Source organism: Gymnogyps californianus, chromosome 29 (genome assembly GCF_018139145.2).
Source record: "Gymnogyps californianus isolate 813 chromosome 29, ASM1813914v2, whole genome shotgun sequence".
NCBI classification, from domain to species: domain Eukaryota; kingdom Metazoa; phylum Chordata; class Aves; order Accipitriformes; family Cathartidae; genus Gymnogyps; species Gymnogyps californianus.
Window position 1 is genome coordinate 521122 of NC_059499.1, and position 14617 is coordinate 535738.

Here is a 14617-nt window from a genome sequence, read left to right on the forward strand (position 1 = left end):
AGTCAAAACAAAGGCTGCTGAGGGAAGGAGCTGTGGGAGATCCAGGCAAGATGGGAGAACAACGGAGAGATGGAGGGAAGAAGGCAGGTGGGAGAGTAAGAAGGGGATCAGGGGAAAGGGGGCACGGGGCAGCCAGGGAGGTGGGTCAGGACGTGGGGGGTGGAGGGAGTTACGTGGGATTCAGGGAGGTGGGGTAGGAGATGATGGGGGCTGAGGGGGAAGGAGGTGTGGGGATGCAGTGGGATAAGGGCAAGATGTGGGGGACATCCAGGGAGAGTGGGGCTGGCGAGGGGGTCCCTGGCATTGGCAGTAGACAGGGATTACATGGGAAGTGCTGGAGAAGAGGATGTGATGAGCAGGAGCTTAAGCCAGGGTACTTTCCTGCTGTATGGAGGGCAAGACTGCTCTAGCTGCAGATCTTCTCAATAAAATACTCCCTGGGACTCCACTCTCACTTAACGTCTCTGCACTGTGCATTGGAAATAGCGTCAGAAGACAAGATTCAGGAAATACTGATGGCCTTGGTCAGCTCAACGCAGCAGGGATGAGGTGCCGCGCTGTCAGCGCTGAGGTGCCTGGCCTCTGCTCTGCTGATGACTTGTTTTGTGAGTGTGGCCCACAAAATGTCCCCTTCTGTCTCAGTTTCTCCATCAGTAAAGCAGACTCGTAGCGGAGTTTCAGCAGCGTGGTTTCGAAGATGAGCGAAATGATGAAGGCAAGAGATGGATTTTATGTTGGGGTCCATTTTCTTTTTGTCTTGCTGACTTGCTCGGTGACATTGGGCATATCCTTTCGTCTCGTGGAACCTCACTGCCCTCTTCTAAAACAGGGCAAGGCTTGCCTCCCTCTGAGAAATCTGACAAGATCCTTGCCCAGAAGTCCAAAGCAGTAATAGCAGGTTCGAGTGGTAGTTACTAGAATTTGTTTGTTTCCACGATGCGCTTCGTACAAGCACGTTCCCTGCACTTTGAAGTTACATGAGATGCATTTCTTTTTCTTATTGCAAGGTCAGCGGTAAAACACAATGGCTTGGATTACCCGAGGTGTGGGCTGCGTTGTCGTGCTGGAAGCGCCTCCAGGGCTGTGGAGCTCTGTATCTGCTGTCACACTGAGATACCCCATTTGATCTTAGAGGTGGCTTCCCACATCTGCTAGTAGTTGAGCTAGTGCAGCGTAACACCTTGCTCACTGCCACCTGAGATGTGGTGGACAGGGTAGGAGAGGATGTATGTGGTCCTGCTTGCAAAATAGAATGCATTTTGTTTAAACCACCTTCATCATGGTTTGAGATGCGTTTTACTTTGTGGTCACAGTGGACTAGGAATGTGTGTGCTTCTTAGCTCACCTGACAAGCAGTACCTCACTCTGCTGCTGGAGCTCACAAGTGAACGTCCCTTGGCCAGACGTGGGATTGGTCATCAAGGCAAGGAAGCGGTTGTTTTCTGTTTAAATTTTGATGGCAGAGTAAGGTGTGTGGTTGCTTTATAGCATTTTTACAGCAGCAGAAGAAAACCACGCTCCTGTAGAGATGGCTTTTCTTTTAGCTGGAAGTAAGTGTTGTGATTTTAGTGCAGGATTTATACTATCTGCAGTGGCCACCCATTTTCTTGCTACATAGCTGATAGCTCTCCTAGCAAGCTTTCTACCTTAACAGTCTGTTGTCAATTCTTCTCTATTTCAGCCTGAAGTTCAGTTAGATGAAGCGGTAACTCCCTGTCCTCTAAGAAGCACGTTGTACTTTGTGTGATGGCTGACTGTCTCTGGAAACTTTTGGCCATCGGATTAAACAGTGCCTTTGAATCACAGATGTTTGAATGTCCCGGTCCCAGCTGTAAACTGTGCTCACATGGGATCAGCTTTGTGTCTGCTTGTGAGAGCAGGGGGAGTTGAGCTCAGGTCTCCACAGTGCTTGGCAAGTAGGTTGGCCATTGGAGTGTCCTTTTGGAGATGAGGTTGCCCATCGCTGTTCGTAGGATGGTCTTTGATCTTTTTCCATTTAAGTCTTACTGGATTGATAATCCCCAGGTTTCACCTCAGAACGTGGCAACTGGATTATCCTGGGTGCTGTTTTACAATGTATGTTTTAGCGTAGGGTGACCGGATTTATTTTACAGATTTCTTTTCCAGATTCTGGGTAACCGTTAGCTCATTGGCTTTGCGTTACTATTCTTGTCTGCCAGCCTTGTTCTGGGCAGTATTATTTGTGTACTGACACATGCCAGAATACAAATGAATGGCTGCAGTTCTTTTCCCTGAGAAATGTCTTACTCCTCAGAGACTGTGGCTCTTCGTGATGTATTAAATAAAGAAATATAGAGAGGACAAATAATCCTCCCTGCCATCTTGCCCCATTCCAGAATGTTAATGACACAGAAGGAAAGTGATAGATGGTGTCTGCATGGCTGAAGAGGACTTCGCGTTGGACCATTTCCACCCTGCTTGGCATGATGTGCTGTACTTGGTTCTTTTAATAGACTGGCATCTGATATGCCTCCTCTGTGGTTCTGATGTGCTGTCTGAAAGCAACGTTTAAACCCAGCAGGTATAAAAATGGGTACTGGGACAAAATTTGGCCTCTTAACTGCTAAGTAAAATTCTGCCCATGGTCTCAAGCCACCCAAGGCACAAATGCTAAATTGCATTTTAATCCGTGCATGGTCTATAGTGCCTGTGTTGATGTTTCCTAACATTTTTGAAGTGAGTCTGGCTCCTGCACCTTTTTGTCCTTACTGTGTCCCCTTTCCTCACCTCTGCGGACATAGGATCCTCGCAGGTCATCACTGGCTGTCACAGATTCTTCTTTACTCCTGCTTTTGCCTATTCCAGCAGCACCATGGAGCTCGTGCTGATAAGAAGACGTTTTAGCGGGGGTCTGCCCTCTGCCTTACGGCTCAGGAGCTCACATCCTAAAAGATAGACCTTGCTGCTTTCAAGTCACCAACTCTGTTTCTTTATGAACCCGTAAAAAGTAGCAGAAGCAACCCGTGTCTTCATGTGCTTGTCCCTGACTGTTGTAGGAAACAGGGTTGTATGGGAGATGCCCTCCGGGATGCCTCCCACCCTGTGCTCGAGGGGAAGGTGAAATACCCTCCAGTGTCCCTGCTCAGATAGTTTCTGGAAGGAAACTTTTCTGTACTTCACATTTGGCAGGCACTTGAGTCCTCGTGCGTGTGAGTAGGCTTTCCTTAACTGCTTGATCACATTTCTTACCCACTGATACTGTTGGCAGCCAAATAGCTGTCTGTTTGCTTGCAGCTTGGAAAGGGGGTTCTGGCAACTGCTTTTTGAGTAATTCCTGTCGTTTCATGGGTGTCATGCTGCACAGTATTGAGATGCATTTCTGTCACTGCTGAACTCGGGAGGATTCTTAGATGAGGTTTTGTGACCCTTTTTTTAAGATATAAATAAAATAGAGGCTTGTTGGGCATGTGAGCTACTGAGCAGTGAGAGAACCTGGACCATGCGCCCATAAAGGAATCTGAATTGAATAAGCGGCAGGAGAAGGAGTCGGTGTTGAGCCTTCAAATACAGTTAACTTGTACGTGAGGATTTGGACACATGGGTTCACACCTGCACGTGTGACATCCCGCGCTGAGGGCTGACCGTGTCCTTGGATGCAGGTGTCAACTGCTTGTAGTCACCGTGAAATCATTTCCCACCTTGAGGTGTCAGTGACATGTGAGCTTGTATCAGATGCACAGCAGCTGCCGATTCGGTGCACAGTGAAGGCGTTTTTACAGGTATTTTGAAGATGTAGAGACTGCCTATTTTGGGAATAGAGGATCATAGTTTTCCTATACTTCTCTCTGGGAATCAAATGAATCAGCAGTTCCCCTTTCTTCTGGTCACCCTTCTGCATAGGAAACAAATCAGTTCCCCATGAGCCACACTGTTCGTTTCCTGCTGCAGCGCTCACTGCAGAGGGTCTTTGAGAGATACAGTGACAGGACATTAATCACAGGTTGCAGTAAGGATATGTTTATTGCCTGCTGCTTTGTGGAGATCTATTTTGGGGAAACTAAACGTGTTGGGGGGTGCTTGTTGGTCCGTGTCGTGTCGTCCCCCCGCCCATTATGCTGTGAGCTTGGATGAATGCTTCATACTTACTGCCTTTTACCTGTCAACCAAAAAGCATTTTACTTGCTTGCCTTACTTGCTGTTGAGGGTATTAGGTTGTTAGAGTTTGCAAAGGACCTTCAGGCCGTGTGAGAAAGGTGCTAGTGAGCAGAAGTGGCTGTGGATGTCAAGGTTAGTAGCAGACTTTTGTGTGTGATTCTTACTCTACTCTTGGTTTTCTTCACGATTATTTAGGAAGAAGTTGGTTCAACTCTGTGGTGTTTTGATCTCCCAAGCCATTGTGTAAGACAGTCCTGTTCCCTACGCTTCCCTTCTTCTGTCAGGTTCTGTGGTTTACTGAAAACAAATGAGATTTGCAGGTATCCTTGGATGAAAGGCTTCCTGTGACACAGCATGAGATGGGACACTTTCTCTTTGAGCTCCTGAATGTTCTGGTTTTTTTTTTCAGGGAGGTTCCTTTTGGTGTGGTGGGTTTGTGAAAGGAGATTTGCCTTGCTAGTAAGGGGCTGGTATATGAAACCGTCAGTTACTTTACAGTAATATCTGTAGTGTTCAAGGAAGTGGTGGTGATTTCAGCCTACCTCCTTAGCATATGGTTTTGCATGCTCTTGCGTGCAAGTGCCATGTGAGTGCCCTGTATTCAATCTGGCAACCATTTGTGCATGTGCGCGAAAAGAAGGTTCAGTCGTTGCATTGTGCTGTGAGCGTGATGAGGGAGTTTGCATTCTGCAGACGATGGAGATTGCGGGAAGGGGGAGCAGGCTGGTAGCAGCACCTCGCTGTTCTACTTTGCAGAAATTGGCTCTGATGAGGTCTGTCTCGTTCTGTATTTACAATGCATCTTGGTTGTCTTCAGCTTCTTATTCAAACAGCTCCCCGTGTGCGGCAGGCTCAGCAGGAGGAGCAGTGAAGGTATTGGAGCAGACGAGGAATGACAGGTAGATAGGTGTGAAGTTGAGGGGGAGAACAAGTCCCTGTGGAGTTTGATAGCTAATGGCTGGGGATGGCTTGGAGGACGTATGTCTTAAAGAGGAACATGTAGAGTCAACAGCTGGGAAAAGTTAATTTCAGGAGTCGGTTTATCGACCTCAAATACAGGCTTAACAAAGGCAGAGGTTTAGGAATGACCTCTCTTGGTAGGAAGGGTTTAACATGGCTGGTCGATTTTTGCTTTATCAAACTGTCCATGAGATATTGATGAGGGTACTTTCTATCAGCACTAATGCTTCTGTAAGTCCCTGGTTTTATTTCACCGCAACGTTCTTGAATTGTAGTCTAATTTGTTCACAGCTACAAACTTTCGAGCACTCGAGATTTTACACACAGTGTGGTATTCCTCCTCCATGAGGAGAGTCGGGCAGTGATTCACAGAAGTATTTTTTTGCATGACTCAGAGGTTTGGAGGTTGCTTGGTCTGCCTTTTAGCTGGCTTTTAGGGGAAAAATCTCATAACAAATTTCATATTTTAGGCTGATTTTGAATATCTCTGTTACCTGTCACTGAGAGATCTTTAAGGGCTTTAATCAATGAATCACTGTAACGAAGATCAGGAATTTTTGGCAAATGAGAATGATGTGAGTTGCCTTCTTTCATAGACAAGTTGGTAAGGAAACAGGAATTGGTGGAGGTTTGACTCTTACCCTATCAAAACAGTCATTGTTAGAAATCAATCCATTTTTTAATCATAGAGTTTAAGACGTTTATCTGAGTGTATGTATAGCATGATTTAATTGCTGAGGTTAAAAGTTGCTAACATGTCCAAAGACATTTCCGACTTTGCTACTGGAGAAATTTTTGACATTTTTGACCAGATGGGCAGTGGTAACTGGTGATTAAACAGCTGATTTGCAGCAAAATCATTACGGTGTATGTAACTCTGCTTTTTTTCTTCTTTCCATAAGCTTTTTAAAATGGCGTGCAGAAAGAAAATCAATTAATATGATGTGGTGGTATAATGCGGCTTGCTAATAATGGAATTAACTAGGCTAGTATGGTTCTGTGCAGAAATCCCAGATCTCATGAAATAATCCCAGATAACCTGCTATTCTGAAACTCTTCTTTCTGTGTTACCTTGCAGAGCAGTGGTAGAGGCCGTTCATCGATTGGATCTCATCCTTGGTAATAAGGCAGCGTATCAAGAAGTGTTCAAGCCGGAGAACATCAGCTTGAGGAACAAGTAAGTTGGGCAGGGCACTTGTTTTTTATATTTGGCTGGGGAAAATCCATGTGAAGCACCACGTGGACGTTTTGAATCTGCAGTTTCACAGTGTATTCGATTAGTAGTGCACGTGTTGACCTGGGATCCCTCCGGGTTTTTGAAGCAGAGGTTAGATTTCAGATCTGTATTTGAACAGCACCTAACCCTACAGTCCATGGCTGGAGGCTTTCCTGGGTGTCGTTGTAATACAAATAAGTCATCTTCATGTTGGCCAATGCCTCCTTGTAATTATCTTTAAAAAACTGTGTGGTGAAGAAACGTCTTATATGTGTGTGAAATCTTTTTGTCAGGTTCAGAGGGTGCCTAGCAGGGGTGATTTTTCTTACTAATTTTTTAAGCTGTCAAGACAACTCTTGGCATTACTGCGATTTAGGAAGTTACTGATGGCCAGCAGAGCCAAGGTAACTGATTAGGTGTACGGCTTCTCCAGATGCTCTTGTGTGGGAGTGATACAAGCCGTACCATTGCCAGATGGCCTAGCTCATCCAGCGTAATGAATTCAGATTTTCCTTTTCTGTGCTTATGTAGCGGCGGCTGTATTTGAAGCTGCTGTAGCTAAATGTGAATTCTCTGCTGTCTGTCTCAGGCTGCGGGAGCTGTGTGTGAAGCTGATGTTCTTGCATCCAGTGGATTATGGAAGAAAAGCAGAAGAACTGCTCTGGAGAAAAGTTTACTATGAAGTTATCCAGCTCATTAAAACAAATAAAAAGGCAGGTATCTATGACTCTGGCACGAGAAAGTCTCTGGCTGTGCAATGGGTGAGACCAAGTTAAAAGCTTCATTTGCGTGGAGAAGTTGTGGTCTGAACACAGGGCAGGAAGCCAGGCACCCCTGAATTTTGATCATGGAGCTGACATACACTTTTTGTCTAGCTGTGGGCAGGTACACTTTAATGATCTGCTGAGAGAGCTGCCATTGCAGAGGATATTTCAACATAATTTGCTTAATTTTTGTCTTCCCATCTTCAAAAGACGTATATCTCCATGTAGAACGATGGTCTTAAGAGGCTTTGTCAGTGCTGATTGTTTTTACTAGAGCTGGTCACTGGAAAATACTCACAGTATTCACACTTGTATTTTCTAATGCCATGAACTCTCTCCTGGTGATCTGGTTGTCTGAAAGTATTTAAGGTGCTCTAACCAGACACCTTGATTTTATTTATTTGTTGCTGCAGCAAGTATTTCTCCTTCTTGATGTTGACCCTTAGTAAATACCACTAGATACAACATTGTTGAGCAAGAGGAGGTACGGAACTGCGCAAAACCAATTACAGCTGAGCTACCCACTATTTTGCGTCATACTTGGTATAACTTGGGTGGCCAGCCTAAAACGTTACCCGGACTGCATTAACATATTCTCATTTTTCTTCCCTCCAGCACATTCACAGCCGTAGCACTCTGGAGTGTGCCTACCGGACTCACTTAGTTGCTGGCATAGGATTTTACCAGCACCTTCTCCTCTACATTCAGTCTCACTATCAGCTGGAGCTGCAGTGCTGTATTGACTGGACGCACGTAACGGACCCTCTAATAGGTTAGTGCTCAGGGTGTTGGGCTCGTGGCTAAGGCCTGAATCCCAGACAGGTGGCTTCCCCTTGCACTAGTCCATCTTTGTTTTGGCATTCAAGAGATTATCTTCTTTTTTTTTTTTTCCTGATTACCCAGTTATCTGTTTAGAACAGACTGTCTGTCCTGCTGTCTTTTCCATGGCACTGTTTTGTTGGGTTTATTTAATACTATACTAGGGAAGAAGGAAGGATTTCTAACAGGGAGAAAATGCTGTTAGAAAATTCTTTAGTAAGTGTTTGGTAGTGGCAGATTTTTACAGAAAATTGAAGAGCACTTCTGGCTGTACAGAATGTTCTTGAAAGCTTAATTAAAGCAGAGAAACGGGCCATTGGGGGAACAGGTTCTTGAAATCAACAGATTTTTGTCAGGACATCCTATTCACTAGATGTAAGATATTGTTCCTCCTCTTGGTGCCCCTTCTATCTGTGCTCCCTTCACGTACTTCCTAGTTGTACTGCGTGTAGCTTTGAAACTGCTATTGAATCTTGGACTGAGAACATGAGGAAGCTCCTGTAACACGGTACGGTACGTTAGCTGTCTCGGGTAACCACCTCTGTGCATGCCCTTAGATGCAGGGCAATTTGAGGTATCTTACCTATTAGGGGAGGAAGAATAAGAGTGTTTACAGTCTTGAAACAGCTCAAGGTGCATATGCATTCACATCCTCGATTACCTTGTAATAGTTTATTCACATTTGCTCCTGGGTTGTGCTCGGTGGCCTCAAGGCACGTGTTTCTGTTCAGGTGGGTCCAGGTGAGAAATGGAGCCTCTGTATGTTTTGTGAACTGTATTAGCAAGGGTTTAATTGACTTTCTTAAAGCTGGCAGCGGGGAGGACGGCAGAAGCTGTCATAAGAGAATTTAGTATGTCTTTAGCAATAGAATGTTTTAGTTGCTAGTATGCTGTTCTTGGTTCTGGGAGATGATTGTATCATGATCGGCTTTGAAATGTCGGTTTAAAAGGTAGATGTCACTGGCAACTGTTGCTTTGAGAAATGTATCTCGGTACTGCAGAATTAATAAATTCTTGAAATGCGCATTCCAGATGAGTTTGTACCCTGTGGTGCGTGATTACATTTGAAAGGCTCCCCTTATTCAGGTTTCTTAATGTGTTTAGGCTCTTTAATTAAAAGGATGCAGCAGACGAGTATGTAACTGGATAACAGAGACGTAACCTTGCATATCCAGAAAAGAGGCATGTGTAGGAATCCCATGTGAACTACAAATTAGGGTGGACACAACTTGATGCTTATATAAATGGCAGCAAGAGGATTCAAAGCAAAAAAGAAAGGGAGGATAGGTCCAATAGAGTACGTGGACACAGATTTGAAGGCCATGTATTTGTGTAATACAACTCATACAATGCCTGTTAGTAAGTAGGTAAGTAACCGTTCCTCACTGGTCCCTTAAGCCTCCAGATTTCACTTCCACTCTTAAACTAAGCCAAGAGGGAAGCAGCTCAGACTGTGGGCTGGACTGGTCTTAAAAATCTTCCTTTGGGATTCCTGCTTGAGCGAATTTTCTCCTCCAGAAGGTGGAAGTCCTGGGCAACAGGAAGACTGAACCTAGACTGAATCCACGACACTGGTCTGCCCAGTGGCAGTAAATGCTCTCTGGAGAGGAAGCGTGAACGTGGTAGCCTTTGCCTCCTGATCTCTGGCTGAACCGTGGCCCCCCTGGCTGGGGAGAAGGTGCTGATGGGGAGATGGGAAGCACGGTCTTGCCAGTGGCAGCCCCTCCCAGGAACTGAGTCATGTTTGATGGCTTAAGTTAGTTCAGATCAGCTGGCTGGAGCCTTCCCCTGTTGCTTTTGACACTTTCCACTGCCTTAACTGCCTTTTTTTTTTTTTTTGTAGGTTCAGTATAGAATAGAATAGACTATTTCAGTTGGAAGGGACCTACAACGATCATCTACTCCAACTGCCTGACCAATTCACGGCTGACCAAAAGTTAAAGCATGTTATTAAGGGCATTGTCCAAATGCCTCTTAGACGCTGACAGGCTTGGGGCATCGACCACCTCTCTAGGAAGCCTGTTCCAGTGTTTGGCCACCCTCTCAGTAAAGAAATGCTTCCTAACGTCCAGTCTAAACCTCCCTTGACGCAGCTTTGAACCATTCCCCCGTGTCCTATGGGTGGATACCAGGGAGAAGAGATCAGCACCTCCCTCTCCACATCCCCTGCTCAGGAAGCTAGAGAGCAGTGAGGTTGCCCCTCAGCCTCCTTTTCTCCAAACTAGACAAGCCCAAAGTCCTCAGCGCTCCTCACAGGACGTGCCTTCCAGCCCTGTCACCAGCTTTGTTGCCTCCTCTGGATGCAAAGGCAGTTTTGTCCGGAGGCTGTTCTTCCTAACTGACTGCAGCTGCCCTGTCTACAACACAGATTTGCTGTCCTGATTTTTCCTCGTTTTACTTCTCTTCCTCCCTTTTTGGTTGGGCGGTCCTAAATCTAGATCTCAGTCTTGAGACGATGAGTTTGTTTCCATCTTCAATGTCGGGGAGGGTACGTCCACATTGTATGCTACTGCCAGGTGCAAGCGTGCTCAGACTTTGTTCTGACTTCCAGGGATTTGCACCGGCCCCTATCCAAAGGCCTCGTTAGCCATGCTAACAAAATCAGCTTCTCGACAGGCCTTATTAGCTTGTGCTCGATGCTATGTTAACACGATCACATGGCTTGTAGACAGGAATTGGCCTTTGTCCTCTCATCTGAGTGCAAATGGAGCCAGCTCTCTGTGGCCTACCTTGTAGGCAAAGTCTGAGTGACAGTCATTTTAGTGACTGTTAGTGATGCAGTGACGTGCACTGCCCCTACTCAGCAGAGAATTGAAGGGGGAGTGGGTGAGCATCAGCGTCTACGTGTGTTTTCTACATTTATTTCCCACATTTTGATAACAAGAGTGAACCAGCGCTGGTCTATAAGATGCCACAGATGGCAACGAACAGTGTGGTCTGACTGTGTGGTCTTTGTTTTCATCCGGTGAAATGTTGAGTGTCTCAGGCAGAGGTGTAGGCTGCTCATGTGTCTTTCCAGCAGCCTTTACCTGATGGTGTATGTGATCTCATATTTCTCATGTAGGCTGCAAGAAACCTGTGTCTGCATCAGAGAAGGAGATGGAGTGGGCACAGATGGCATGTCACAGATGTCTGGTTTATCTGGGAGATCTAGGTAAGAACAGCATCGTCTTTCAGGGCAACCTTTAATACATTAAAAAGATGGTGCCTGTACAGTGCGGAGTCCATCGTTGTTAGTCACCAGCCATAGTTACGGGCAGACACTGGTTTCTGTCTGACACATTTGTCAATGACTGGTGTACACTGAAATCCTTGTGGCTAACTGAACCCCTACAAATTGCAGAAGCTTTGGTTTTGGGCAAGTAGATGAGGAGTTTGGTATTGATAAACGGCTGTATCCATGGCTGTGTAAGAATGGAAACCTTTGCTTTTATTTATGTTGTTTGGAGACAGTGAAGGAAACTCAAAGTGAGCTGACTTCTCAGTTCGGACTTGCTTTAAGGTTGCCTTACAGACCCACTGTCATCAGCACCAGTGTGACTGAAAATCAGATTTGTTAAGCAATATTGTGAATTAATCCAGAGTGGTAAGCCACTGCAAAGCCCCCTGTTCTTTGTCATTGTGTCTGGCTGCGTGTCATCCTTTTTATAGCAGACGTGTCTATCCCACAGTCACGACCTCCTGAAGTGTGTGGTAAGTGTGTCAGCTTCTTGCTTGATTGTGAACATGTGGGAGTGAAGTCAGTGAGAAAACATGTAACTGTGTGGAAAAACAGCTATTTGAAGTGTGGCGCGGGTAAATGGGCTTGACACGCAGCAGCCTTCAAGCTCTTGAAAGCTGTTTGGCATTATCGTTGCGCATGAATCAGCCTAAAAATGGCATTGCAAATAAACGTCTTATGGGGGTAGTACGAATGACTTACCTGACTGGTGGGAGAGAAATGTGCTCACCTCTTCACAACGCTTTCACCTAAGGTTTCCAAAATGCCTACTGTTGTCCAAAAAAAAAAAAAAAACAACCCACCCCCAAATTAATAAAGTCCAGTCTAGCCACAGCCAGGTATTTTATTAGGTCGGCTGACTTGCTTTAGATTTCACACTCTGCTGTAGTAGAATCTAGTCTGTTTGAGGTACTGGAAAATGGAGCACAACTCTGAGTTATTTCAAGGATAAATGAATCAGCACTTAACACATGGAGCAGAAGAATTTCTTCCTTTTGCTTACATGCTGCCGCAAGTGTTGAGGGATATCCCCTTTGCTTGAAGTGGCAGGGGTTGTAATGTGTGAAATAGTGCAGTTAAAATAAAAGTGCTTCAAACAGGCCTGGCAAACTCTGAACGTTTCTGTGTTTTGCCAAGAGCAGTTCTTTGATGGATTTGTTGCCTTGGCCAGTATTTCTAGTTTTGTGGTATTTTTAATCTGTAGGGAAACTGTGCTTCTCTGCAGAAGGGAAGAGAAGACACTGCCTTCTGGTTTCTGATGTGCAGTGTGTGGTTTTCTTTCAGCTCGCTATCAGAATGAACTGGCAGGTGTGGACACAGAGTTGCTGGCTGAGCGGTTTTACTATCAAGCCCTCTCTGTTGCACCACAAATTGGTGAGTGAGTTACTATGAATTTTTAGTTGTTAAAATTATGTTGCCGCAACCTAAAAACAATACTCTGTGATGCTACGCTGGTCAGGTTTATATCCTGCTGCTGAGAGAGGAGTGGTTTTATCCTCTGGTTAAAATTACTTCCTCCTTTGAGAATCTCTCTTGCTGGCAAGCCAAAGAGAGGAGTTAAAGCAAAGGTGCTCTTCGCCAATGACCTCAGCTTACTCATCTGATAACCTCTGAGAAGCTCAGACTTCCATGAATGTGGTAAAGTTGTGCTTGTCCGGCTAAGGGAAGACCTAGCTGTCCATTGCCAGAAGCAGAGCATTATTGGTCATCTCCCTCTATTTACCCCTGCAAAAAAATCTCACGTGCTGCTTTCTCCTTCAGAAGTGACTACCTTATGAGAACACATTGTGGCAAGAGTTGAGGGCCTGTCTTATCTTAAAAAGTGTGCAATTCCAGAAAAATGTTTTCTGTGTGCTGTCTTTGCAGAGTTCTCACTGAGTTGTTTGATAGGCTGATCCCAAATACCAATAAGTGACAAAAATTTATGTACCACAGTGAGCTGGAACTCTTAAATGCTGATAAGATGATGTCTGTGTCAAGAGGAATACAGAGTCAAGGCCATGGCATTATTAATACAGAGGAGGAGGCATTGTTTGCTCTGCTTTTTTTATGTAGATAACTGGCAGGAAGGTGGGGAGGATCTAAAAGCACTATAAAACAGAAAAAAACCCTGGGTGGTGAAAGGATCAAGTAGTCCAGACCTTTGTACTGCAGCTTTACTACTGTTTGTGTCTCCTGGCTTCCCTTCTGTGTGTAAATGTAGTGGGAGGGAAAGGATCTGCTTTCTAGCAGGGCCACTGGAGAATTGTAAGTTAATTCCATCGCCCCTCTCTTTCATGACAGGCATGCCCTTTAACCAGCTGGGGACATTGGCAGGGAGCAAATACTACAATGTGGAAGCTACCTATTGCTACTTACGCTGGTGAGTGTCTGTGAGGATCTTGGCTTCCTGGCCAGAGAATCAGCGCACTGCGGTTGCTGGTGCCAGAGTCTTTTCTCCTTTACTTTGGACTTGTGACTGTTTTCAGCGGATGAGTTTCAGGGGAGGGGGAAGAGAGATGGGTTTATTTCACCCTTGAGCAGGACTCGTCATAAGAAGGAGCCTTGGTCAAACCAGACCGTCGTGCTGGTCACTAAAATACATGTGCAGGGCTGCATTTGGAGGGCAGGGTTTCGTCTGAGACCCTCTGCCTGTGCTAGAGAGCCAGGTTTGAAGGGGAGTGGAGGTGCTGAATGAGGCACCCTGCATAGTGAGGTGGGTGGAATTCAGTTATCTGAATGTGGCCTTAAGGCACAAGTTTGAAAAGATGTGTCAACATTGCAGATGGAGCTGTGGTGCAGCTTGAAGTGGGGTTTGCAGACATCAGTGGGAGTTAAGTAGCCCAGCATGTTCAAACAAAAGCACTAGGTACCTGTCTTCATGCTTAGATGCCTGAATAACTTCCTAGTGAATTAAAGCCATAAAATGTGAGCATTTTTTGATGTGTTCTATTTTGGTATCTCAGTATCCAGTCTGAAGTGTCCTTTGAAGGTGCCTATGGGAACCTGAAGCGGCTGTATGACAAAGCAGCCAAAATGTATCACCAGTTGAAGAAATGTGAAACCAGGAAGCTGTCTCCAAGCAAGAAACGGTAAGAGGGGAAAAGAAAAGGAGAGGGGTGCAGGCTGAGGGTTTGCAATGCCACCAGCGTCAGCCTCTGGGTTGAGAGTAGTGTCTTTCTGGGAAGTGGGAACTGGTAGATGGCCCATTCAAGGCAGTGACTGTTCCCAGAATTTTGAGAGCCCCAGTCTAGATCCCATTCTTGATCTCTCAGGTCATATTTTCAGGAGAAAAGCTAAGTGCTGGCTAGGTGTAGAGTTGGAGGTGAGAGATTTTCTCACTCTCCCCTGGAGCTGATGACTGTTCATGAGGGTTGAGGCATACTGGTGAAGGTTAGAAGTGTATAAGCTGTCTTTTTTCCTCCAGTTTCATCAGAACGTAGTTTTGAGTTGTGACCCGATTTAGCTATTAATAGACCTCTGTTAGTCTAGTCCATCTCTGTGACGGGGTACCTGCTTTACAGTGTTTTCTTCTCAATCTTT

General features: G+C 45.5%; 1 protein-coding gene across 4 annotated transcripts in view; it reads left to right on the forward strand.

The window, feature by feature from the left end:
* Positions 1-14617, forward strand: part of SMG5 (SMG5 nonsense mediated mRNA decay factor) — a 32764-nt gene that overhangs the window by 942 nt on the left and 17205 nt on the right. For all 4 annotated transcript variants that reach the window (XM_050912261.1, XM_050912262.1, XM_050912264.1 and 1 more), the window contains exons 2-8: positions 6155-6253; positions 6882-7005; positions 7672-7828; positions 10940-11029; positions 12380-12469; positions 13379-13457; positions 14041-14166. In XM_050912261.1, the coding sequence (XP_050768218.1) occupies positions 6155-6253; positions 6882-7005; positions 7672-7828; positions 10940-11029; positions 12380-12469; positions 13379-13457; positions 14041-14166 (765 nt within the window). The remainder of the gene's footprint in view (positions 1-6154; positions 6254-6881; positions 7006-7671; positions 7829-10939; positions 11030-12379; positions 12470-13378; positions 13458-14040; positions 14167-14617) is intronic.